The sequence below is a fragment of the Panthera onca genome, chromosome C1, assembly GCF_046562875.1.
Source record: "Panthera onca isolate mPanOnc1 chromosome C1, mPanOnc1 haplotype 2, whole genome shotgun sequence".
Lineage (NCBI taxonomy): Eukaryota > Metazoa > Chordata > Mammalia > Carnivora > Felidae > Panthera > Panthera onca.
The window spans coordinates 190,453,634-190,479,898 of NC_138346.1; the positions used below are offsets into that span (position 1 = coordinate 190,453,634).

At 37.4% G+C, this 26,265-nt stretch overlaps 1 protein-coding gene across 1 annotated transcript in view; it reads right to left on the minus strand.

Moving 5' to 3' along the window:
* Positions 1–26,265, minus strand: part of RLF (RLF zinc finger) — an 84,908-nt gene that overhangs the window by 6,419 nt on the left and 52,224 nt on the right. Inside the window, exons 6-7 of the mRNA XM_078452042.2 lie at positions 16,274–16,410; positions 5,826–5,967 (exon numbers count right to left, since the gene is read on the minus strand). Coding sequence (XP_078308168.1) covers positions 5,826–5,967; positions 16,274–16,410 — 279 coding nt within the window. The remainder of the gene's footprint in view (positions 1–5,825; positions 5,968–16,273; positions 16,411–26,265) is intronic.

The window sequence follows — 26,265 nt, forward strand, 5'->3', positions numbered from 1 at the left end:
TGAGTCAGACTTTTACTGCTTTTGAACCCAGCTTCACTGCAGTGACAAGTTCTTAATTCCTAAGCTGTAGCCGCCTCATCTATAAAATGGAAACAGTAGTGGTAACATTAGATTTTCCTCCTAACATTGTTATAAAAATGAAATAAGCAATATAAAGTGATTACTACATTGCTGGCACATAGTTAGTATTCAACAGAATACCATGTAAAATAACAGGATAAACTCTACTCTTCAAATTGATAATCAATTTGTTAAGCAATTATACTGTGTTGAGCATCATACATTCTAAGTTCTAGGAACACAGAGAAACAACTATCATCAATTTACAGAACCCTACCCTTACTACATTTTTTTTATTAAAAAAATGTTTTTTAATGTTTGTTTATTTTTGAGGGGGGGAGGGGCAGAGAGACAGGGAGACAGAATCCAAAGCAGGCTCCAAGCTCTAAGCTGTCAGCACAGAGCCCAACATGGGGCTCAAACCCGTTAACCACAAGATCATGACCTGAGCAGAAGTCAGATGCTTAACTGACTGAGCCACCCAGGCACCCCTGAAACCTTACTACAGTCTAGGCACTACTCCAAATACTATTTTCCCACATTATCCTCATTTTATAGATAAGAAACCAAGGCTCGGAAGGTTAACTGCCCAATGTCACCAGCTAGTGAGCAAAGGAACAAGGATTTAAACTTAAAGCTATCTTTGTGCATAACCTGAGTTCTTAACCAGTTTACAACCTTTAGGAATTCCAAAGCTTGACATGGCTATATCCCATGTGCTCTTCATACACTATGTCTGCCACTCTTTGTTCCAGCTACCTGGTTTAAAATCAATTTAGTCTTATCTTCAAAATTCAGTTCCACATTTCATATCCTATAATTTATTCACTACTCTTTTAACAAGTAACTTCTTGGTATATCTGTTTAGAATGCATAATGGTATAAAGTCTGTTTTTTTGAAAAGTGCTCTTAGTGATTTTGTAGATTTTACCATTTCATCCAGATTGGGCTATTTAAGAAAGAATGGATGGAGCCTGGGTAGCTCAGTTGGTTAAGCATCCGACTCTTGATTTCAGCTCAGGTCATGATCTCACAGTTTGTGGGATCAAGTCCTGCGTCTGGCTCCATGCTGAGGGTGGAGCCTGATTAAGATTCCCTCTCTGTCTCTCTGTCTCCCTCCCTCCCCTGCTAATGCACTTTCTCTCAAAATAAACATAAAAAAAAAAAAAAAAAAAAAGAATATTCTTTGCAGTTTATCTCACTCTTCCAAAAAGAATAATAACTTGTTGAGAACCTATGAATTATTTTAAAACTTACCTGACCCTCCAAGACCTCTGTGCTCTGATTTACAAATGATAATCGTATCACATTACGCAATTTGTCAAGATACCCATGGTCCAGTCCTGACTCTGCTGCAACTAGGTTTACAATCTTTACAAGTCATACACCTCTAATTTTCAGCTTCTCTATTACTAAAGAGAAGGAATTAAAATAGACAAAGTCATGTTTTGCAAAACAGTAAGCACTAGATGTTCCACCAAAAAGGGCCATATGGCCAAATAAACCGGATTCAAGTTTCTTGAATGTTGCCCTCTTCTTTAACTTGCACTTCAAAATATAACCTCATCTACCTTCATTCATACTATTTTTAAAGTCTAACAACTCTTGGGGCACCTGGGTGGCTCAGTCGGTTGAGCGCCAACTTCGGCTCAGGTCACGATCTCGCGGTCTGTGAGTTCGAGCCCCGCATCGGGCCCCTGTGCTGACAGCTCAGAGCCCGGAGCCTGTTTCAGATTCTGTGTCTCCCTCTCTCTGACCCTCCCCCATTCATGCTCTGTCTCTCTCTGTCTCAAAAATAAATAAACGTTAAAAAAAAAAAAAAAAAAAGAACTGTTTAAAGTCTAACAACTCTAAGCACCTTTATTTTTTTAATCAATTAAGTAATTAATTAGAGAGACAGCATGCACGTAAAGGAGTGGGGGAGAGGAGAGAGGGAGAGAGAGAGAATCCCAAGCAGGCTCCACGTACAGCACAGACCCCGATGTGGGGCTCAATCCCATGACCCTGGGATCATGACCTGAGCTGAAATCAAGATCAGACACAACCAACTGAGCCACCCAGATGCCCCTAAGCACCTTTAAATGATCTGGTTTAAGCTCTTCATTTATAGAAAATGGAAGCCCAGAAAATAAAGAGGTACTATCACAAGGCCCTCTCCATTATACACTGTTGCCTTCTGCAAAAGACCTAATGCCCACACAAGCTTTTTAGCATCATTAACCTGTTCCAGCCCAAGGACTAAGTCATTGGTTATAAGCTGTCTCCCAATATCCTTTGCCTCTTCTGCTACAAAAACAGAATGCCTGGTTTCTATCTGGTTACAGAGTAACCTGAAATAATAAATATATCTCCTGTCTCCCTTGCAGCTAGATGGGGCTGTGTGTATTAGAGGGGATGAGGAAAAGGTGTTATCATGGTGTGGTTTGCCTCCCCACCCCCAGTGCCCTGCTATCGGGAATGGACATGATAGCTAGGATTGGAATAGTTAGCTTTTAGAACATGAGACGGAAACTATGTGTTGATGGCAGACAAAAAGGAACCTGGGTTTCTGATACGTGGAACCACTAACAGCAACCTTGGCCTGTCTGCCTGGATTATCTACCTACATGAGAAAAGGAAAAATTTCCACTTTCTTTAGAGCACTACTATTGTGGGATATCTACTACTCGTGGCAGAACTAGATCCTAACTGATACAGGTTAGATCCATCCCTCTTTAAAAACCCAGAGGTGAGTCTCTCAATTTGAAGGGAATTCTCCACTCACTGCCTTCCACCTACCAGTCCACATCTTTTCTAGCCTTTAGGCCAGTTATCATGAATGATTATAGTGGAAAGTACCTGAAATGAGGATTAAAGAGGAATGGGTCTGGTTATGTAGGTGGACAGCAAATTCCTTGGTCTGTGTCAGAAACCCACTTTTTTTTTTTTTTTAAAGTAATCTCTATTTACTTGAACTCACAACTCCAAGAACAAGTCACATGCTCCACCAAGTGAGCCAGCCAAGGGCCTCAGAAACCCACTTTCCCTAGTCCTCTAGCAGCTTTCCCATTTTCTGTGGTTCCTTGAGGTAAGCAGAATTCCAAAATGACCCTCACTTTTGTATAATCTCCTCCATTCAAGGGTAAGTGGATCCTGTAAATATAATTCCTATGATTATGTCATATGGGAAAAAGGACTTTGTGGGTGTAATAAAGGCCCCAAATCAGTTGATCTTAAAACAGGTGGATTACCTAGGTGGGCCTGACCTAATCATTCAAGCCCTCTACATCTAGGTGTCTGGAAATCAGATTTAGAGAAGGTCAGATTCAAATTAGGAGAATTTCTTAAATGTCTCCTGGCTTAAAAATGCAGGTATGGAATGAAGATGGCTTCTAGTAGCTGAAAACAGGCTGCAGCTGGCAGCCAGCAAAAAATGAGGGCTTTAGTCTTACAACTGAAAGGAAGAGAATTCTGTCAACAAGAATGAGCTTAGAAGTGGATTTTCCACAGAGCTTCCAGGTAAGAACACAAGCTGGCAAAAACCTTGATTCCACCTTCTTGATACTCTGAGCAACAAACTTGGCCACACTGTGCTACATCGTGTCCTACAAAACTGAGCTAACAATTGGGTGTTGTTTTAAGTGCTAGGTTTGTGGTAATTTGCTATGCAGCAATAGAAAACTAATACTCTCCTTAAAACTTACAAAATAAAACTTAAAAAAAAATTTTTTTTTTAGTGTTTATTTTTGAGACAGGGAGAGACAGAGCATGAACAGGGGAGGGTCAGAGTCTAGAGAGGGAGACACAGAATCTGAAGCAGGCTCCAGGCTCTGAGCTGTCAGCACGGAGCCCGATGCAGGGCTTGAACTCACGGACCGTGAGATCATGATCTGAGCCGAAGTCGGACACTCAACCGACTGAGCCACCCAGGTGCCCCCAAAATAAAACTTTTTAAAGGCCAATTCTAAAACTAATGAAAAAATGTTTTAATGTTTATTTTTTTTAAATATGAAATTTATTGTCAAATTGGTTTCCATACAACACCCAGTGTTCACCCCAACAGGTGCCCTCCTCAATGCCCATCACCTACTTTCCCCTCCCTCCCACCCCCCATCAACCCTCAGTTTATTCTCAGTTTTTAAGAGTCTCTTATGGTTTGCCTCCTTCCCTCTCTGTAACTTCCCCTCCTCCCCCTCCCCCATGGTCTTCTGTTAAGTTTCTCAGGATCCAAATAAGAGTGAAAACATATGGTATCTGTCGGTCTCTGTATGACTTATTTCACTTAGCATAACACTCTCCAGTTCCATCCATGTTGCTACAAAAGGCCAGATTTCATTCTTTCTCATTGCCAAGTAGTATTCCATTGTATGTATAAACCACAACTTCTTTATCCATTCATCAATTGATGGACATTTAGGCTCTTTCCATAGTGTTTATTTTTGAGAGAGAGAGAGACAGAGACAGAGAGACAGAGTGCGAGTGGGGGAGGGGAAGAGAGAGACTGAGACACAAAATCCGAAGCAGGCTCCAGGCTCTGAGCTGTCAGCACACAGCCCGATGTGGGGCTCGAACTCACGGAATGCGGTATCATGACCTGAGCTGAAGTCGGATGCTTAACCAACTGACCCACCTAGGCGCCCGGCACGTTTATTCATTTTTGAGAGACAGAGACAGAGTGTGAGTCAGGGAGGGGCAGAGAGGGAGACACAGAATCCGGAGTAGGCTCCAGGCTCTGAGCTGTCAGCACAGAGCCCGATGTGGGGTGCGAACCCACAGACCATGAGATCATTACCTGAGCCCGTCAGATGCTTAACCGACTGAGCCACCCAGATGCCCCTAAAACTAATTTTTAAAAATAACACAAGTTCGGTAATTACTTGAACATGTTCTTTCTGTGACAGGAGATACAACTTCATTCACAGTGATTAGAAATAATTATCACCTAACATATCTGACCGTGAATTTACTTTTTAATAACTGTTTTACCTTTTCCTATCTTCACTGGAGAAGACCAGACCAACATATTTCAAATAAAGTATAGGACATAGATGTTTACATTAAAGGAGAAAGGATGTATCAAAGATACAACTGTGCCTTGGCTTTAGTATAAACAATCCTTGGATGTTGTCAAAGAAGTAACCCATGAAACATACCCATGAGCCATTACAGATATGGGTATATGGAGAGCTCAGTCATGAGCAGATACTAAAAACAAAACAAAAACAGGGAACAGTATAAGATTTGTGCTGAATCTCTAAGCTAATAGTCTTCTATATCTATAGGGCTCAACTCAAAAAACAAGGCTTTATATATAGCATTTCATTTCATTTTAGGAAATATTTACTTCCTAAAAATATCTAACTTGTTTCCTGTTGTGCACAGATTATAATTTTTGTATAGCTAATTCTGGAACTGTTCTATTATTCCAAACCCTAGAAAATGCATTACTCTATTCTTAAGGAAAATATAGTTATATTTTCTTCATTTTTAATAATTATGTTAATATGCAAACAAACATGCTTGCATAAAATATAGAAAACTGTCCTAGGAAAAGTAGATACAGGGTAGTAGATATAGCCCAGAAATACAATCTTCCCTTCCTCCAGTCACTTTAAATCACTATCTTCCATTAAGAAAACTGTGGATTCTAAAAGGTCAATCTGCAGAAACACCTAGGTACGTCCAATTCCATAATCTCCTCATCTAAAAGGAGTTGTCTGAGAAGTAATCTCCCCACTCATTTCTTCAGTTCTAGGACAATCATCATAAAAAGCAAAATTACTCACTTCTGTTTGTATAACTCTAATCAGGCAAAACAAATGCTGCTGTGTTTTAGCTATGACACCAAACTGACGACAGCGCTCCAAAAAAGTGTCTAAAGATGGGTCAATTCTTCTCTGCAGTTTACTCCAAAAGAGAGTCAATTCCCTATAAAAAGAAAGATTAAGGTAAAACATTTAAAGCAACTGGTATTTGCTTTCCACCTCCCCACCCCACTTTGGTTTGTAAAGATAAATTGATAGTAAACAGAAACTAGAAGAAAAAAAAAAAAAAACTGTCTACATTCCCTATTGGGTCCTCTCAAACTGGTAAAATCGTTAAACTCTATCCTAGTGGGCAGAGATCATGAGACATCCCGACACTGCTAACAAAATGTATACAACTAATAAATATTCTAACAGTACACTTCTCCACTTACCTGGCCCTTTCTAGCTCTAAAACGTCATGAAGCTACTTAGGCATGCATTTTGGAATGTTTAAATATTACTAATACAATTAGCAAAATGGCACTTTTAGAAACAGCTAAAATACAAGAATCTTACAAATATTCATTATGGAAACAAAGAAAGCTTGAAAAGAACAAGTTAATTAAAGGCACTGAATGGGTTAAGAGAAAAAACTTTTTTTTTTAAAGTTTATTTATTTTGAGAGAAAAAGACAGAATGCACGAGCAGGGAGTGGCAGAGACAATCCCAAGTAGGTTTCACGCTGTCAGCACAGAGCCCAACATGAGGCTTGAACTCACCAACCGTGTGAGATCATGACCTGAGCCGAAATCAAGAGTCTGACGCTGAACCGATTGAGCCACCCAGGAGCCCCAAGAGAAAATTCTCAAGGAAAAGCACTAGTAACTCAAAAATGTCCAGGATAAAAATAATATGAATGCAAGGGAAGTTACTTAGTAAAACTAAAGAGAATGTTACCACTTTAAAAAAGTGACTCTTTTCTGTACACTGCAATACATACTGTAATTATTTCTTAAACAATTTTCATAAAAAAGTATTATTTTCACAAGCCAGTTTTAGAACACTAATATCTTACTGCTATTAACAGACTATTCTAGGAAGCTGGGTACAAATACAAAGCTTAACAAATGATCATACCCCAACAGATTGAAAATAAACATATTTAACAGAACTTATTTTATTATACTTTATTTAATTTAATTAATTAATTAATTTAGAGAGCATGTGTGTGAGCAGGAGAGGGGCAGAGGAAGACAGATAATCTCAAGCAGCCTCTGTGTTCAGCACAAAGCCCAATGCAGGGCTTGATCCCATGACCCTGATATCATGACCTCAACTGAAATCAAGAGTTAGTTGTTCAACCAACTGATCCACCCAGGCACCCCTATTGTATTTTTAAAGAAGTAACTAGGATTCTCATATGGTGAAATTCTTACATATATACAAAACTTGCCTCAAAGATCTAAATGAATATACTCCTTAAAAGATACATGATTAAAGCTTTTAATATTTAATGATGACAAATTTGAGCTATGATAAATAAAATTAACTTAAAATGTCTTTAAGTGTTTGTCTTTGGTGACTAGTGTTGCTTTCCTAACCAGGAAAAGTAAAAAATTGAGACAGGTCAGCTTTGAAAATAGCTACTGGTTAGGCAAGTAATTGGGGTGACTGTTCATTTTCTTAACTCACAAGATTGCTGGGCACCTGGATGGCTCAGCCAGTTAAGTATCCGACTCTTGGTTTCGGCTCAGGTCATATATGATCTCATGGTTCCTGAGTTTGAGCCCTGCATCAGGAATATCTACTATCTAAAATACGTCAACTAGCTATTAGTTTAAAGTTAGGCAAATCTGATAAAGTGGTAAGAGGCAAGTTGAGTATTAAAGCCTCTTAAATAATTTTTTTTTAAGTTTATCTATTTATTTTGAGGGAGAGAGAGAGAGAGAGAGAGAAAGAGAAGGAGTGCAGGAGGGGCAGAGAGAGAATCCCAAGCAGGCTCTGTACTATCAGCACAAAGCCCAATGCAGGGCTTGAACTCACGAACCGTGAGATCATGACCTGAGCTGAAACCAAAAGTTGGCCACTTAACCGGTGAGCCACTCAGGAGCCCCTCAAATAACTTTTAAAATATGTATCAGAATGTCTATGGCCCGATTTACTCCAAATTAAATATTTCAAGCTATAGTTATTTTAATTCCAAATAACCATGATCAAAAAAGGGTATTTTGTTTTTAAACATACTTACACAATTATGATCCAACAATTTAAAACTACCACTCATTACCCAACCAAATATACAAATTTGCCTGAAAGCAAAACAACCAGCTCATGAAAATGCTACCATGTCATCCATTCAAATCTGTACACTGGAAAACGGAAACCACCAAAAAAATAGTAACTCAGAACCTGTTGGATCATACGTGCACTGGGACGAATATCAATTACTATAATGGTACGATTTTTTTAAATGGACAACCATTAAAGAATATACTGAAAATGATTCCACTGTATAGATGCTTCCAATTAGCACACTGCCTACTTCAAGTCAACAAATTATATACAAGTTCATAAAAACTGGCAAGGAAATTTAGTTCTATTAATGGTAGGAAACATACTTCAGCAGAGATCTACCTACCATGCAAGAACTTTAAACTACACTGGGTTTCTGCATAACAGGAAGCCCAAAGTCCAGTCAGTATGTCACACGGTTATCTAGAATTCAGGCATTGTGGAAATGAGTCAAAGAAAACTTTGTGGCATTAAGGGATGACCATCTTTAAAGGTGGCTCCTGCAGATACAGTATGTGATTCTCATGACCACTTTTTACTTTCAACAAAATTCGGTTAAATAAAACATATATGGATATGTGGTCTTCGTCAGGTACTAAGGACAACACACACATTGACCCTGGCATATCACAGTCTAGCCTGGGAGAGAACAGGCATGAGATTACATCAAAGAAACACAAATGTACAAGATTTTTTTATACATATATTTTGAGAGAGAGAGCATGTAAGCGAGTGCAGTGGGGAGGGGCAGAGAGAGAGGGACAGAGGATTGGAAGAGGGCTCTTTCTGACAGCAGCGAGCAGGTGGGGCTCAAACTCACGAACCATGAGATCATGACTTGAGCTGAAGTCAGATGTACAACTGACTGAGCCACCCAGGTGCCCCAACATACATTAAACTCAGATCTAAGAAAGCAAAGGTCAACCTATCAAATACTTGCTGAAAGCTTTGTGTGGAGGTTTAAGGCTCACCTGTATGAACTTTATTTGTTTAAATGTTTATTTACTTTTGAGAGAGAGAGGCACCCCTGTATGACCTTTAATTTTTTTTATATTTATTTTTGAGACACAGCATTAGCGAGGGAGGGGCAGAGAGAGAGAGAGGGAGAAACAAAATCCGAAGCAGGCTCCAGTCTCCAAGCTGTCAGCACAGAGCCCAACGCAGGGCTCGAACTCACAAACCTTGAGATCATGACCTGAGCCTAAGTCAAACGTTTAACTGACTGAGCTACCCAGGTGCCCCATGAATTTTATTTTAATGTTTTTAATGTTTATTTTTGAGAGAGAGAGAAGAGAGAAAGAGACTACAAGAAGGAGAGGGACAGAGAGTGAGAGAGACAGAGGGGGAGACACAGAATCGGAAGCAGGATCCAGACTCTGAGCTGTCGGTAGAGCTCGACGAGGGGCTCGAACCCACGTACCATGAGATCATGACCTGAGCCAAAGTCGGACGCTTATCCAACTGAGCTCTCCAGGCACCCTGAACTTTATTTTAAAAGCAGCAGTAGTAATTACACATCTATACGTACACTGTCCCATTCAAAAATGGTTATCTTTCTTATTTGCTTGGCTACTCTAATGGTATTATCACTGCAGACATCTATAGGAAACTCATTCCTCCAGCACATCTTTGATTTTTGCAGAGCCAAAATTCTTTTGGGGCCATGGTTAATTAATAAGCTGAGTAATATACCTTTTGAGATCAAGCATATATACGGTGGCTGATTTAAAGTAATAGGATATATTTTATTGTGGTTTGTAAGTATCTCTAAAGGAAATTTCTAAGAAAATTAAAAAAAAAAAACTGTTTTGGGTAATAGTTACATAGTTAACACTTCAAATACTATCTTCTGTGATGACCACATTCAAGAATGATACTTCCGATAAATAAATTCTAGTATATGTGTTTAAAAATAAGTGACTGCTTTTATCAGATTCCAACTTTGTCACATGTTTTACAGAATTCCTAAGTTTCAAATATCCCACTCCAATATCCCATTAGCAAAACAAACACACACCTATGAAAACAACAGAAGGGGTTAAAAAAAAAAAAGATTCCAAATTTCAAAATTTTAGATTCTATTTCTCTTTAAACTGCTTGGAAGAAGCTTACTTTTACCCAAGTGTGAAGTGACTAAATATTTTCTTTCCTTTACTCATTCTAGCTCCTCAGGAGGCCAACAAGAGGGAAATCCTTGTTAATCCCTTCCTGCTGCGTGGAGCAGCATTAATCCTACAGCTGCTAACATCCTTGGAAGGGCTAATGTGGCAGAGTAAAGAAAGGAAGAATAAAGCTATAGGTCACTCTAGAAGGGAAGCTCTATTAGGAATATTAAAAGAACCGTGTGATTATAGTTTTAAAATTACTTTATAATCAAGAAAAATCTCAAATGACCTAAACTTACTCCTCGAGGAGCTAGAAAAAGAAAAAAGCCCAAAGCCAACAGAAGGAAGGAAATGAAAAAGATTAGAGGAGAAATAAGTGAAATAAAACTAAAGAAACCAGGAGGTGGTTCTTTAAAAAATGCAACAAAATAGATAAACCTTTAGCCAGAATCATTAGAAAAAAAAGGAGGATGCAAATAAATCAGAAATAAAAGAGGAAAAATAACAACCTACACCACAGAAATACAAAGGATTATACAAGATTATGAAAAATTGTATGTCAACAAACTTGATAACCTGGAAGAAATGGATAAATTCCTAGAAACATATAACCTTCTAAACTGAATCAGAAAGAAATAAGAGCATTTGAACAGACCAACTACTAGCAGTGAAGTTGAATCAGAAATCAAAAAATTCCCAACAAACAAAAGTCCAGGACTAAATGGCTTCACAGGTGAATTCTGTCAAATATTTAAAGAAGAGTTAACACCTATTCTTCTCAAACTATTTCAAAAAAAAAAAAAAAAAAAAAAAAAAAAGAGGAAGGAAAGATTACAAATCCATTCTACAAGGTCAGCATTACCCTGCTTCCAAAACCAGGTAGACACTACACAAAAAGAAAACTATAAGCGAATATCTGATGAACATAGATGCAAATATCCTCAACAAAATATTAGCAAACCAAATCCAACAATACTTACAAAAATTAGTCACCATGATCAAGTGTGATTTATTCCAAGGATGCAACGTGATTCACTATTCACAAATCAATCAATATGATAGGTCACATTAACAAGAGAAGGATAAAAACCATGTAATCATCTCAACAGAAGCAGAAAAAGCATCTGACAAAGTACTACATCCACTCATGATAAAAACTTTTCAACGAAGTAGGTTTAGCAGGAACATACCTCAACATTAATTAAGGCCATATATGACAAACCTACAGCAAACATCATACTCAACGGTGAAAATCAGAGCTTTTCCTCTAAGTTCAGGAAGAAGACAGGGATGTCCACTCTTACCATTTTCATTCAACATAGTTTGGACATCCTAGTCACAGCAGTCAGATAACAAAAAGAAATAACAGCATCCAAATTGGTACGGAAGAAGTAAAATTTTCACTATTTATAGATGACCTGATACTATATACAGAAACCCTGAAGACTCTACCAAAAAACGACTAGAACTGATACATGAATTCAATAAAGTCACAGGATACAAAATTAATATACAGAAATCTGTTGCATTTCTATTTTTTTTAAATGTTTACTAATTTAGAGAGAGAGAGAGAGTGAGTAAGCGCATGCATGCATGCACGCACAAGTGGGGGGGGGGGTAGGGGGGGGGAGAGGGAGAAAATTCCAAGCAGGCTCCTGACTGTCAGCACAGAGCTCGAAGCAAGGCTTGATCTCACGCCAACATGAGTTCATGACCTGAGCCAAAATCAAGAATCCGAAGCTTAACCGACTGAGCCAGGCACCCCCTGTTGCATTTCTATATACTAATAAAGTAGCAAAATAAAAATTAAGAAAATAGTCCCATTTACAATTACACTGAAAAGAATAAAATTCCTAGGAATAAACTAAACCAGGAAGTGAAAGACTTGTACTCTGAAAGCTGTAAAACACGGGTAAAAGAAACTGAAGATGACACAATGGAAAGATTCCATGCTCATGGATTGGGAAAACCAATTATTATTAAATTGTCCACACTACCCAAAGCAATCTACACATTCAATGCAATCCCTATTAAAATACCAACAGCTTTTCACAGAACTAGAACAATAATCCTAAAATTTACATGGAATGAAAAGAGACCTCAAATAGCCACGGACGCCTGGGTGACTCAGTCGGCTAAGCATCTGACTTCAGCTCAGGTCATGATCTCAAGGTTCCGGAGTTTGAGCCCCACACAGGGCTCTGGAGCCTGCTTTGGATTCTGTGTCTCCCTCTCTCTCTGCCTCTCCCCTGCTTGTGTTCGCCTGCTCTCTCACTCTAATAAACAAACAAACAAACATTAAAAAAAAAAAAAAAAAAAAAAAGACCTCAAAATAGCAATCTTGACAAAGAAGAACAAAGCTGGAGGTATCACAACCCCAGATTTCAAGATATACTACAAAACTACAGTAATCAAAACAGTATGGTACTGGCACAAAAACCGACACACAGATCAATGGAACAGAATAAAGAAGCTGGAAATAAACCCACACTTTTATGGTCATTATATGACAAAGGAATATACAAGAATATACAACAGGAAAAAGACAAGCTCTTCAACAAATGCTGTTGGGAAAACAAGGCAGCTACATGCAAAAGAATGAAGTTAGACCACTTTCTTAGACCATACACAAAAATAAATTCAAAATTGAGAAAGACCAAAATGTGAGACGTGAAGCCATAAAATTCCTAGAAGTAAACACAGGCAGTAATCACTTCAATATCAGCCATGGAAACATTTTTCTAGATAGGTCTCTTTTGGCAAGGGAAACAAAAGCAAAATTAAACTACTGAGACTACACCAAAACACAAAGCTTTCACACAGCAAAGGAAACCATCAACAAAACAAAAAGACAAACTACTGAATGAAAGAAGATATTGGTAAATGATATATCTGAAAAGGGGTTAATATCCAAAAATATACAAAGAAATTACACAATGGAACACACCCAAAAGCAAATAATCCAATTTATTTATTTTTATTTTTTTATTTTATTTTATTTTTTTAACGTTTATTTATTTTTGAGACAGAGAGAGACAGAGCATGAATGGGCGAGGGCCAGAGAGAGGGAGACACAGAATCTGAAACAGGCTCCAGGCTCTGAGCTGTCAGCACAGAGCCCGACGCGGGGCTTGAACTCACGGACCGCGAGATCATGACCTGAGCCGAAGTCGGCGGCTTAACCAACTGAGCCACCCAGGCGCCCCCAAATAATCCAATTTAAAAACGGGCAGACTGGGGCGCCTGGGTGGCGCAGTCGGTTAAGCGTCCGACTTCAGCCAGGTCACGATCTCGCGGTCCGTGAGTTCGAGCCCCGCGTCGGGCTCTGGGCTGATGGCCCAGAGCCTGGAGCCTGTTTCCGATTCTGTGTCTCCCTCTCTCTGCCCCTCCCCCGTTCATGCTCTGTCTGTCTCTCTCTGTCCCAAAAATAAATAAAAAACGTTAAAAACGGGCAGAGGACACAGGCATTTTTCCAAAGATGACACACAGATAACCAAACAAACACATGAAAAGATGTTCAACATCACTAATCACCAGGGAAATGCAAATCAAAACCACAATAAGATATCACGGCACACCTGTCAGAATGGCCAAAACAAAAAACACAAGAAATAAAAAGTATTGGCCAGGATTTAGAGAAAAAGGAATCCTCATGCAACACTGGTGGGAATGCAGGCTGGTGCAACCACTGTGGACAACAGTATGGAGGTTCCTCAAAAAATTAAAAATAGAGGGGCGCCTGGGTGGCTCAGTCGGTTGGGCGGCCGACTTCGGCTCAGGTCGTGATCTCGTGGTCCGTGAGTTCGGGCCCCGCGTCGGGCTCTGTGCTGACAGCTCAGAGCCTGGAGCCTGTTTCAGATTCTGTGTCTCCTCTCTCTGACCCTCCCCCGTTCATGCTCTGTCTCTCTCTGTCTCAAAAATAAATAAACGTTAAAAAAAAAATTAAAAATAGAATTACCATATGATCCAGTAGTTCCACTACTGGGTATTTACCCAAAAAACACAAAAACACTAATTCGAAAAGATACATGCACCCCTACATTTACTGTAGCATTATTTACAATAGCCAAGATACAGAGGCAGCCCAAGTGTCTATCAACAGATGAAAGGTTAAAGATGATGTGGTATATATATACAATGGAATTTACTCTGCCATAAAAAAGATCTTGCTATTTGCAATGACATGGATGCATCTAGAGGGTACAATGCTAAGTGAAATAGTCAGAGAAAGACAAATACCATATGATTTAAAACATATGCAGAATTTAAGAAACAAAATAAATGAACAAAGAAAAAAGAGACAAATGAAAATATACTCATTATATAAGGACAAACTGGTTGTCACCAGAGGGGAGATGGATGAAATAGGTGAAGGGGATTAAGAGTACACTTATTGTGATGAACACTGAATAATGTATAGAATTGTTGCATCATTATACTGTACATCTAAAACTTAAAAAAAATCCAAAAAAACCCCCATAACCCTCTGTAATGTATAACACATCTCATATGTGATTTAGTGTATTTCTTTGCCCTGAAAATCTAGCTATCACTAGCAGATATTTTTTTCATTGTAGGCAAAGAAATTAACTGTAACAAGATAAATTGGGGTTTGTTCCTCAAGTAAATACATCTGTTTTACTGAGGCTAAAATCTCTAATCTCTAATGCATGGGGGGGGGGGGCCCTCTTCTACTTAATTTAATGATCAAAACCCTCACTGCTACTTAATTCTTTTCATTTTTAGCACTGCTTTTTTGGTTTCCTAACAAAATGCCCATAGTGATTATTACAAAATATATTTAACTCCCTGTTCCACTATCTCCCTTCTCACAGGAGATATAACTCTGGCATAGTGGACTCAGTGGTAGAAGACTGCCATCTGCATTCTGGCCCTGCACCAAGAAAACCACCACAGGAGAAGAAAAGCACTGGATTAGGAGTCAAAAACCCTGGATGTGAATCTCAGCTCTATCACTTTAGCCTTAAGACCCTGGGCAATCACAAGACTTCTCTGATTCCTCTGGTCATCCACTGCCTCATCTGCACAATGATAATTATGAGGATTATTATGAGATAATTTATAGCACGCAAATAATATTTCTATCTAAAATAGTAAACAGGAAGAAATATAGTAGCATACAATGTTAATAATAAAACTACAAATACACATAGATGCTCCAAAAGGAGATCAATGAAGGCTAAAGCACACGAAGGGCTTTACTGGGTTTTCCTACAATCAAAATGTTCGTTTCCAACTTCAAGCCATCCTTAGGTTCTAAATCTCTCCATGTTCCTCTAATCAAGATCATGCAAATCCAATCCATTCTTTGAATTAAAGCTCTGATATTACCTCTCCCTTGACACCTTTCTTAAACAGTGAGCACCTTCCACTAATATCCTATGGCATTATCCCTATCACTAATCTGATACTTACTGGCAGTCTTACATTCTAGAATTCTCCTGTGTATCAAGTCTGTCCTTTTGGCCTAAACAGATTCTGCACAGTTGGAATGAAAGAACCGTAGGTTACACTTACTGTTCTCTTTTTAGCACCTAAGTACTCTGTAGGCAAACAAGATATAAACTGAATTAAAACCAAATTAATATAATTCTGCTATATAGTACCAAAGTTTCAAAAGAGATTACCTATTCAAATGGATTTCCTTCTCTAGTGCAAGACTGACCTAGAAACCTAGATAATTAATGGGTTTCCAAATAAGAGGGGAAAACGACTACCAAAAGATATAGTTAAGTGTAAAGGAAAATGACCTAACACCAATTTGTCTCATGTTGCCATAATTTTATTTCCAAAGAAGACCTATATTAAAGTTAACAGACAATCCTCTATATAAGATGATCAAGAAGACCTCAAATTCTTTACCCTCTCTTTATTTCTGGACTCTTCTGGAAAAGATTAAACCAGTAACATTTTTTATTAAGTGGTTTAGCTTCTAAGCAAGATGTAATTCACATGTCATCAATTAATTTGCTTAGGCTTTAAATTTGAAAGAAGCCAATGTTTTACATAAACTCTAAATGCCATACTATGTACTAAACAAATAAAGTGAAAAAAAGTAAATATACTTACCAAGAACAATATACACTTGCAGTTTGGAGCTGCTGAGTGAGGTAAGTCGTACAAAGAACAAATGCCGTGTTATCCTGACCCTCGGATTCCAGATTACATATGATGTCTAGTATTTCCTTACAGTCGACCTTTGCAATCTATCAAAAATGAGAAGATGGAGTCAAAATAAAAATGGTGACTTTCCTGTATATTTTGTTATGTAACAAGAAGCCTCTTTTAAGGTTTTCTATCTTTGACAATTCATGAGGCAATTAGAGGGACACAATTTCCTTCTATTAACTTATGACTGAATCTCCTGGACTATATCATATTAGAAAATATTAAAGAGAAGTGAATAGACTGAAGTTCCACTGCAGTCCCAACACAGACAAAAGCATTTTTGTACAGTTAAATTATTCATGAACTTTGCTACCATATAAATAAGTCAAATTATGCACAATAACTTCAGATTATTTTCACTTAAAGTATAATTTATTTTGTTTTTTCTTTCTTTATTTCCTTGACAGTTTTATTCAAGTCACTCTAGTTACAGATAGGAAAACACAAGGCTTATCCTCACAGCCAGTAGGGCTAAACGAGGCCAGTTGAGAAACTTGTATCACTTTCTCAGAGTTAAGGAGAAAAAATAATACTTGGTATAAGTGAGTTCAAACAACTAAAACACTCAGAAATACATCTTTTTCATTAACACTATTTTTTTTAAGGATTCAATTTTTTTAAAGCAATCTCTACACCGAATGTGAGGCTCAAACCCTCAACCCCAAGGTCAAGAGTCACATGCAGTACCAAATGAGCCAGCCAGGTGCCCCTCATTGACACCAATTATAGAAATCTTAAAACCACCTCTGGGCAAATCAGAATTTTCTGGGGCTCTTTTTACATACTAATGAAACAAGAGATTAAGACCTCTAAAGAGATCCTTTCTCAACTCTATCACTTCCCTGTCTTAACAAAGAATATGATTAATCTCTTTCTCATATGTCAGCCTTATAAATGTGAATTATACCAGACACCAAATGTACAAAACAGTGATAAATTTCAGGATAAATGAAGTGAATATCAGGGTGAATGAGGTACAAAAGAGTTTAGTTCATCTTTTCCAAAGTGCTATTCAGTTCCAACAGGTGGTCGAAACATCTAATTTTAGTCATACCCTCAAGTAGGCACAGAAAGACTTTTTTCAAAGCTTAGCTCACATGCTATTTTCTCATACAATCCTTTCACTTCTAAGACTAGGTCAGAATCTCCAACAAAAACTCGATTCTCATCCATTGAAAACAAAAAACAACTCCTCCAAAAGTCAACTGTACTTCAATTAAAAAACACCCCCACATACAAAAACTCTACTCTTAATTCCTCCTTTGTAACATCTATCACAACTACAATTCAATCATTAGGCAAAGAACTTAGTATCTGTCTTCTCTGCTAGAATGTAAAATTAATGAGGTCAGGGACTTTGTATATCTTGTTCAAAACTCAGCACATAGCATTGTCTGGGACACATTAAAAAAAAAAAACAGTAAACTAAGGTGATGAGTGGGATAAACAAATCAAGTTTAATGAGGGTAAAATGTTCACATTTACAAAGTGAACCTCATACAAGTCTGTTTTCTAGTCTTTTAAAGACAATGCGATGACACAATAAGCAGTATGATATAGTGGTTAAAAGCAATTATTCTTTTTTTTCCTTTTAGATATTTTTATTAAGTTTATTTAGTGTGTGTGTGTGTGTGTGTGTGTGTGGGGGAGAGAGAGAGAGAGAGAGAGAGAGAGAGAGAGAGAGAGCAGGCAGGGGAGGGGCAGAGAGAGGAGAGAGAATTCCAAGCAGGCTCTGCAGTGTCAGCACAGAGCCTGACGCAGGGCTTGACAAACTCAAGAACTGTGAGATCATGACCTGAGCCAAACCAAGAGTCGGTTGCTTAACCCACTGAGCCACCCAGGTGCCCCAAAAGCAATTATTCTAAAACCAGATTGTGTATATTCTTTTCCCAGCTCTATAGCTACTAGCTGTGTGACTCTGGGTAAGTCATGTAACTTCTCAGTGACTTAGTGTCTCAGTTTCCTCATGTGTAAAATGGAAATAACAGAACCTCCCTCATGGAGTTATTTTAAGAATTTAATATGTTTTAGTACATCATGGTGACTATAATTAATACTGTATTGCATATTGGAAAGTTATTAGAATAGATCTTAAATGTTCTCATCATAAGAAAAAAAACTTTTGTGACTCTGCATAGTGACAGACATCAACTAGACTTATCTGGATATCATTTCACAACCTATATAAATATTGAATATTATGTTGTATACCTAAAATAATACGTCAATTATGCATCAATTAAAAATGTGGTATGTGTGCCTATTAAAGTTACAGTTAAGGTTTAAAAAATATATATTGTAACAGGGATTGACAAATAGGGAGCACATCAGAAGAGCTCTTAAGAATTTTTCATGAAATATATAAATTTTAAAAATAAGAAAAAGAAAAAAAGAAAATCAACCTTAAGAATAGTAGAAAGCATTTCAAAAGATCACTCTCAGATGCAAGATCATACCTGATTTAAATTTATATCTAAAGAGCACTGGGAGGCAAAGTTACGTTGGTAAAGCCTAGAACATAATTTAAATTCAGTTTTCAGGTTAAAAAAAAAAAAAAGACCGTATAAGCCTTAATGAGGATGGAATTTTAATGATGCCCTCAACAACCATGTCCTCATCCATAGCTGAATGAATTAGAAGGGTCATCCAGAGACAAAAGGCCCACCACAGGGTATTCAGAACTGAAGTGACCGAAGGACTGAAATGAAAATTCCTCAGCAAATGAAAACAGCTATTTATTCCAGGGCAACCACCTACTATCCACGCCATGTTAAAGCTCCTGTCAAAAACCCAGAATTCCAAAATTTGATTTTGCAATGTAACAGCAATATATAACATTTCCAAGCTGAGAAATAGCATGAGAAACTCTCTAAGCCAGACATATAAATTAGAATGGAAATAATATACAATTTGCATTTCTAGAACATTTTTTTTATCCTTTTCAAATACCTTGAATGAGATATCATCTCACTTTATCAGCATGATAAATCTGTAAGGTTAGCAATGCAGGCGATATTATTTCTACTTCACAAGTAAAAGATGAGCCTGAGAAGAGACTGTTTCTTGTCTCTAGTCAACTGTGGCTAATAATAAAAAGTAACAGTATATAAAATGAAAAACTAATCTCACGTCATTTTATTCCTACAGGGAAGCTCATTTTAAAAGGGTATACTTCAGAGAGATATGAGCTTTCACCTTGGAACCAAAGTATTAAGAAAAAGGGACAAAACTGAAATAAATTAGAAATGTAGATTTCAAGTCAAAAATCATTAACCTAAAATGACGGGGGAGGAGGAAATGATATGAAAACTCCAGACTAGTTGTTTAGAAGGTATACGTAGTTCTATTATTTCTATTTATTACAAACACGAAACATTTATTACAAAAATGATTTATTACAAAGATGAACACTACCAGTTAGTGTATAAGCCTAAACAAACAGCCCTCCTCTTCTTGCCTGATGAACCGATCCTCCCCATCCTTCAACATTCAGCTGAAACTTCCTTCATAGACTACTCTAGCATCCAACGATCTCTTGCCTTACTCTGAATTCACAGCATCTTATCAACATTTTTAATTGGGCTATTTTTTATTCCATTTTGGGCCAACTTCTGAACTAGTGACTCACAGTGGCCTTTACCTTTTATTATTTTACTTTTTTTACATGTGCTTTGAACTTTGGCTTTCTAACTAGACTATGAATTTCTGAAGACGGTCTTATATGATATCCAAAATCCTCTGTTCACAAAATGCCACAGGAAAAAAACATGTTAAAATTAAAATGCACATGTCTTTCAAAGCCGTGCTGTGTATTACTAAGTACCTGTGCTGTGCTAAGTACTAGGGATACAAGCCAACCTGATTTTTGCCTTCACGGAAGTCACAATCCAGCCACAGATAACAAATGAGGCAGCAGCAACTGCTAAGAATTACAGTGTATATTAACTGTTACAATGGGGATGTACAGAGTATTTTTCCTACCTTTGATAAAAAGAGATCTAACCCAAATTTGGGGGATCAAAAACAACTTCCTGGATGAAGTCACATTTAAAATGAGAATTAAAGAATGAGTAGAGATAAGCCATGGGAAAGGGTAGAGTGAAATAAGAAAACTGTTCCAAAGAGGAAGAAAAACACATCGCAAGGGCCAACAGGTAAGAATGAACAAGGAACTGGAGAAACAGAAATAAATTATTTCTATTCAGCTAATGGTAATTTAGCAATAGTGTTGGAGTATCAACTCTAGTGGTTCCCTAAGAGTAGACGCCTTCTGCTCTTCCAGTATCTTAGTGCCTTTTCTGAGACTACCACAAAGATTGCTGGTAACCTTGCCTGCTCCTGTACCAATCTAACCTCTACCAACTTCTCAAACTTAACCTCAACTTTCTCCAAATGTTACCCATTTCCTAGTAAATTTTAAGTACTAGCATGCTTTTAGTTCATGCTTAATATTGTTGTTTACCTGACATTTTAGAATATATGCCTGACAAAGAAGTTTCTAAGAGGTCCGTAACACCTAATAAGAATGGTAACTTACATATATTTTTTTTATTATCCATTACCTTCATTGTTTTACTTCCATCAAGGTTTCTACTGACAAAATAGGACTAGTTTACAGTGGGGTTTCTGTACAACCTTCCAATTCAAGAACTCATTTGCCTCACACATACTCATCTATGCTAATAACACAGGGGCATCCATCTAGACTTTTTTTTTTTACACTCTCATTTAAGTAATGAAAAAAAACTCATCATTCTTCATCATTCTTCCAAGTGAAGAAACTGAAGCCAGAGTTCCTTCAGTCTGTTACCTACTCTGCCTGATTCTAAGTCCTTTGAAAGCTGGTATCTTATCTCATGCTTTTAACCTACTTAGTGCCTGCTTTAGGATCTTCACGTGACAAATAAGCAAGCACTCAGATAATATTTTTAATTGAAGAGGATATCAGTATTTTGCCCCAAATACCTGTATTTTCTTGAATACAGAGGAGAAAGAGTTATGATAAAGTAACAAAAGTAAATAAAAAATTTTAAAAATAGAAAAATCCAGGTAAATTAAAATGACATATTTTTTAACACTTCACTAATAAGACACAGTATGGTCCCCAACCTTTTCTAATAGAATAGCTTAAGACCACATTAAAAACCAAATATATGCCACAAAATACTTTTCAGCTACAGTAAATTAAAATGAGGTCACTGACAAACTTCTGAGAATTTCAGTGAGTGTCTAGGAAATTCCTGGATAGGTACTGAAATAATTTTTTAGTTCTTTTTTAAAAATTGTTTTAAAGTTTTTTTCCCCTTAATTTATTTAAACATCTCTACACCCAATGTGGGGTTTAAACTCACAACCCCAAGATCAAGAGTCAGATGCTCTACCGACTGAGCCAGCCAGGTGCCCCAATACTTTTTTTTGTTTACTATCCATCTTGCCTATGAGAATAGAAGTTCCATTTGGGCAAAACTTTGTTTTTATTCACCACTGTATCTTCAGTGCCTACAATGGTACCAGGCACTTGGGGGAACATCAATAAATATTTGTTGGAATAAAAGAGAACCACAAGATAAATAACATAGTGGCCACAGAATATATAAATGGGACCGACTGGAGATAAGAATAATGCAGACTAGAGTAAGCAAAGAAGGCTTCAAAGAAAATAGCTCTTGGGGGGATATCAGGGTACAGTTTCATACTACACAGAGGTAACCAGCTAATATATTAATGGAGGCTGAAATTCAGTCAGCTTGCCAAGCCCTAAGTTTTGGCATAAGGCTCTTCCTCACAGAAGGGAGACCTTTGGAAGCAATCGTATGAAGGAGGACATAGTGGAACATGGTCCTTTTTGCCAATTTCCATAAAGGATATAGGCTAATGATAGCAGGAGACTGGAGGACACGTTGATCGTTTTGTTTCTAAGGGCTGTCAATAAACATTTATTGAACTGGAATGGAAGGACAGTGAGCAGAACCAGCTAGGAACTTAAAAGGACCTGAAAGATTAGTCAGGAACATTCATTCCATACCATGTTCTCACCTTCAACCTCTTCAAAATCCTAACTAGTTCCTCCAGATCTTTCCTTACTAAAATCTACTTCATAAGAAAGTCTGATACACTTAATACAAAATTATAAATCATGCATAAGCACTATCAATGCTATGTGTATTTACAAAGTATCACAACTTACAGCCTAAGGCAAAAAGTGGCTAATGCTAGAAATTCTGGTGGCAAAGATGAAACATACCACCTTACCCTGTGAATTTAATATATAATGGTTACATACCTTCCTGCCAGTCCTGAACAAGAGTAATGCCTGAAAATTCTCCTGTGGCAAAGCACTTAGAAATCCTGGGTAAAACAGAAATGTCTTTTATAGAACATACAGCCAAACATTAAAGAAGTAAAAGAAATCATGAAGGGGGAAAAAAGTGTTCAAGTGTGACTGGACAACCGCCCTAACTTGCTGGATCACTGCTAATCTCACTAAGAGGCTTGTGTTTTACAACTCATGAATAGATGATAAAGCTTGGACCTGGAGACAGGAAGTTGGCAGTGAGACTTCTGCATACAATTGGAACCCCAAAAGAGCTACAAACTCAGAGAACGGGTGGACCAAAATAAGGCACACAGCAGGAAAACTTGTATAGCAATCTCAACCTGGGTTCTGGTGGGATAAAAAAAAATACTTGAGAATTTATAACCTGTCCTTCAAACTTGGAATTTGCCCTAACACTACTCCGTTGTCCAATAACGCCAAACTGAGAAAAATGATATAAAATAAAAAGAAGGTTCTGGCTGGTAACATCTCTGAATCACCTGGCAGAAGGAAAACTGAAACTGATTTATAGAGACATATGCTAACTAAGCCCTATTAGAATTCTCAGAAATAAAGCACTCCTTGCTTCCACCCACTTCCATCAAAACTGAGCTCACAATCCCAAACTATAAAAAGTACAACTAAACCAGCCATTCCAGAAATGCAACCCTAACGATGGACTTTGGTTTGTTTTAAAAAAAGAAAAGAAAAGAAAAAGAAAAAAGAAAGGCAGAGAGGAATATGAGTTTGGTGAAGGAAGGAAGGAAGAAAAGGAGGGAGGAAAGGGAGGAAAGAGAGGAAAGAAGGAAGCATGAAGTCATAAAATGATATGGTGAACCTTAAACGCATACTGCTCAGTGAAAGAAGCCAATTTGAAAAGGCTACATACTACATAATTCCAACTATATGACATTCTGGAAAAGGCAAAACTGTGGGGGCAGTAAAAAGATCAGTGGATGCCAGGGGCCTGGGGAAAAAGAGGGAAGGATAAATAAACAGAGTACAGGACATTTTCAGAAGAGTGGAACTATTCTGCATGTTACTGTGATGACAAATACACACAATTATATGTTTGTCACAACTCACAGAATGTGTAACACTGATAGTGAGCCTTAATGTAAACTATAGATTTTAATTAATAATATACTAGTTCAACAATTCTAACAAATGTAACACACTCATGGCAAGATGTTAATAGGTAAAATGTGGGGTAAGGGCTTTGTGTACTTGCCACTCAAACTTTCTGTAAACTGTTTCTGCTTTTAAAAATGTATTAATTTTTTTAAAAAGTCTATTAATTTAACAAAAAAACCTTTAACCATTTTTAATATTAGATTATTTGTCTCTTTACTGGTGACTTGTAAGAGTTCTTCATTAATTCTAGATTCAAATCCTTTATAAGATATATGGTTTGCAAATATTTTCTCTCATTCTGTGGATTAACTTTGCTGTTCCTTGATGTCCTTTCACAAAGTTGGATGAAGTCTTATTCTTCTTTTGTCACTTGTGCTTTTGGTGTCAAATATGAAACAACTGCCAAATCCAAAGCCTTAAATAATTATTCCTGTATTTTAAGATGTCATACTTTATATTTAACATTTATATATTATAGCATAATATTTACATATTATATGTTTATATTTTAATATGGATTATATCTATTATACATTTTATAGATAATATATTTTTATATAAATTATGTATTTATAATATATATTTGTATTATATTTATAGATTTATATCTACAATCCATTTGGAGTTATTTTTTTGCATACAGTATTAAGGATCAAGCTTCATTCTTTTGCAACTGATATCCAGTTGTTAAAGACCCGTTCATTGAAAAGATTATTCTTTTCCCCATTGAACTGTCTTGGAATTCACATAGATAATCAACTGGTGGTTAAGTGTGAAGGGCTTATTTCTAGATTCTGGATTCTAGTCCATCGATCTTTTTGCCTGATGGTTTAGTGACTTTCCTAGAATTAATTCTGTAAAGTCTACATTCTTTGTCATGTGTGGCCACTATAGCCTCTGCTTGGTTCGCTTAATGGTCAGCTACATGTTCAATGTATTGAAGACATTTACTTAAATGCCTGAATAAGCCTCTGCTTTTGCCAAGCAGCTCTGTGTATTGGGGCATACTTTCAATATTTCAGTAGGCAGTTTAAAACTCTGCCTTGCCTTTCATTTCCTACCTGTGCAGAGCCTCGAGATTAGGGCCATTTTAGGTCATTCTTCACCAGACACAGAGCCCTGTTACCTTCCAGAATCCTAGCAATACATCAAAAGTTTTCAAAGTCCCGTATGACGTCCCATATCCCAGTTTTTCTTTTTTAATCTTTTTGGGCAGTCTCTTGTTAGCCTGACTCGTAATGCCTCCTCTGACCACTGTCACATTGAACAATTACCACTGATTGTTTCTGACAAATACATACTGAGGACACAGCTTTTGTCATTGTGAGCTCTGAGTCAAATAAAGACAAGTCTTGAGAATGGAACTTTTCAGAAGTTGCCACAAAGATCAAATAGTGACAATGCTAGGTATGGGCTTTTGCAGAGTTCCAAAGCTCATTCTGCTTCCTCAGCTGGTTGCTAGGCTGCTGGTTTTCATAGGCTACTACTACTGTAGCTTTGAGGCTGTTTGTTTTCAAGGTTACTGTGAAGCTGGGGAAGAGACAGGAAGTAGGACAAGTTAAAATGGCATCAAGTTGTTCTTAGGGAGATTCATCTGTTTTCCTTGAATAAAACCTCTTTGGATTGTAGTAAGCCTTTAGTTAATTTCCAGGGTTCTGAAATAGTTAATCTTATTCGCCCTGTGGTTTCAAATGCTGATGACTTGAACGCCTCATTTCCAACTCAGAACTCTCCCCTCAGTCTCACAGTGTATGAATACTGTTTGCTGTTCCTCTCCCTCGTGTCCTGTTCATCCTTGTATCCCCACTGCCTAACAGAGTCCTCCAATGAATATATGTTAAATGACTGGAAAGTATGTCTATATTGTTTCTTACGATAATATGTGAATCTAAAATTATCTCAAGGGGCGCTTGAGTGGCTCAGTCAGTTAAGTGTCCGACTTTGGTTCAGATCATGATCTCAGTTTGTGAGTTTGAGCCCCACGTGGGGCTCTGTGAGGACAGTGAGGAGCCTGCTTCAGATCCCATCTCCCTCTCTCTCTGCCCCTTCCTCGCTCATACATGTGTATGCGCTCTCTCTCAAAAATAAACAAACAAAATATATACTTTTATTTTAAAAAGGAAAGAAAAAAGATCATCTTGGGTATTGTAGAAAGTGAACTGTAGGGACAAGAATGCAATTAGAAGACTTTCATAATAATCTGGTAATTAAATACCAATGGTCTAACAGGTAGCCAACTGGCATAAGAGAAGGGGAGTAGAGGCAGCATATCTGCCTTCTTATTTTCACTATTAGGCTACCAAGGTAAACCAGTATTCTGGCCAGTGCCATTACTGGAATATTTTATCATTTATCTTTCTCTAGATTACTGGTTTTGAATTTAGTATTTTCCTGATCTTTTTCCTTTTTTTTCCCCTGATCAGTTCTGAGGCACAATGCAAAT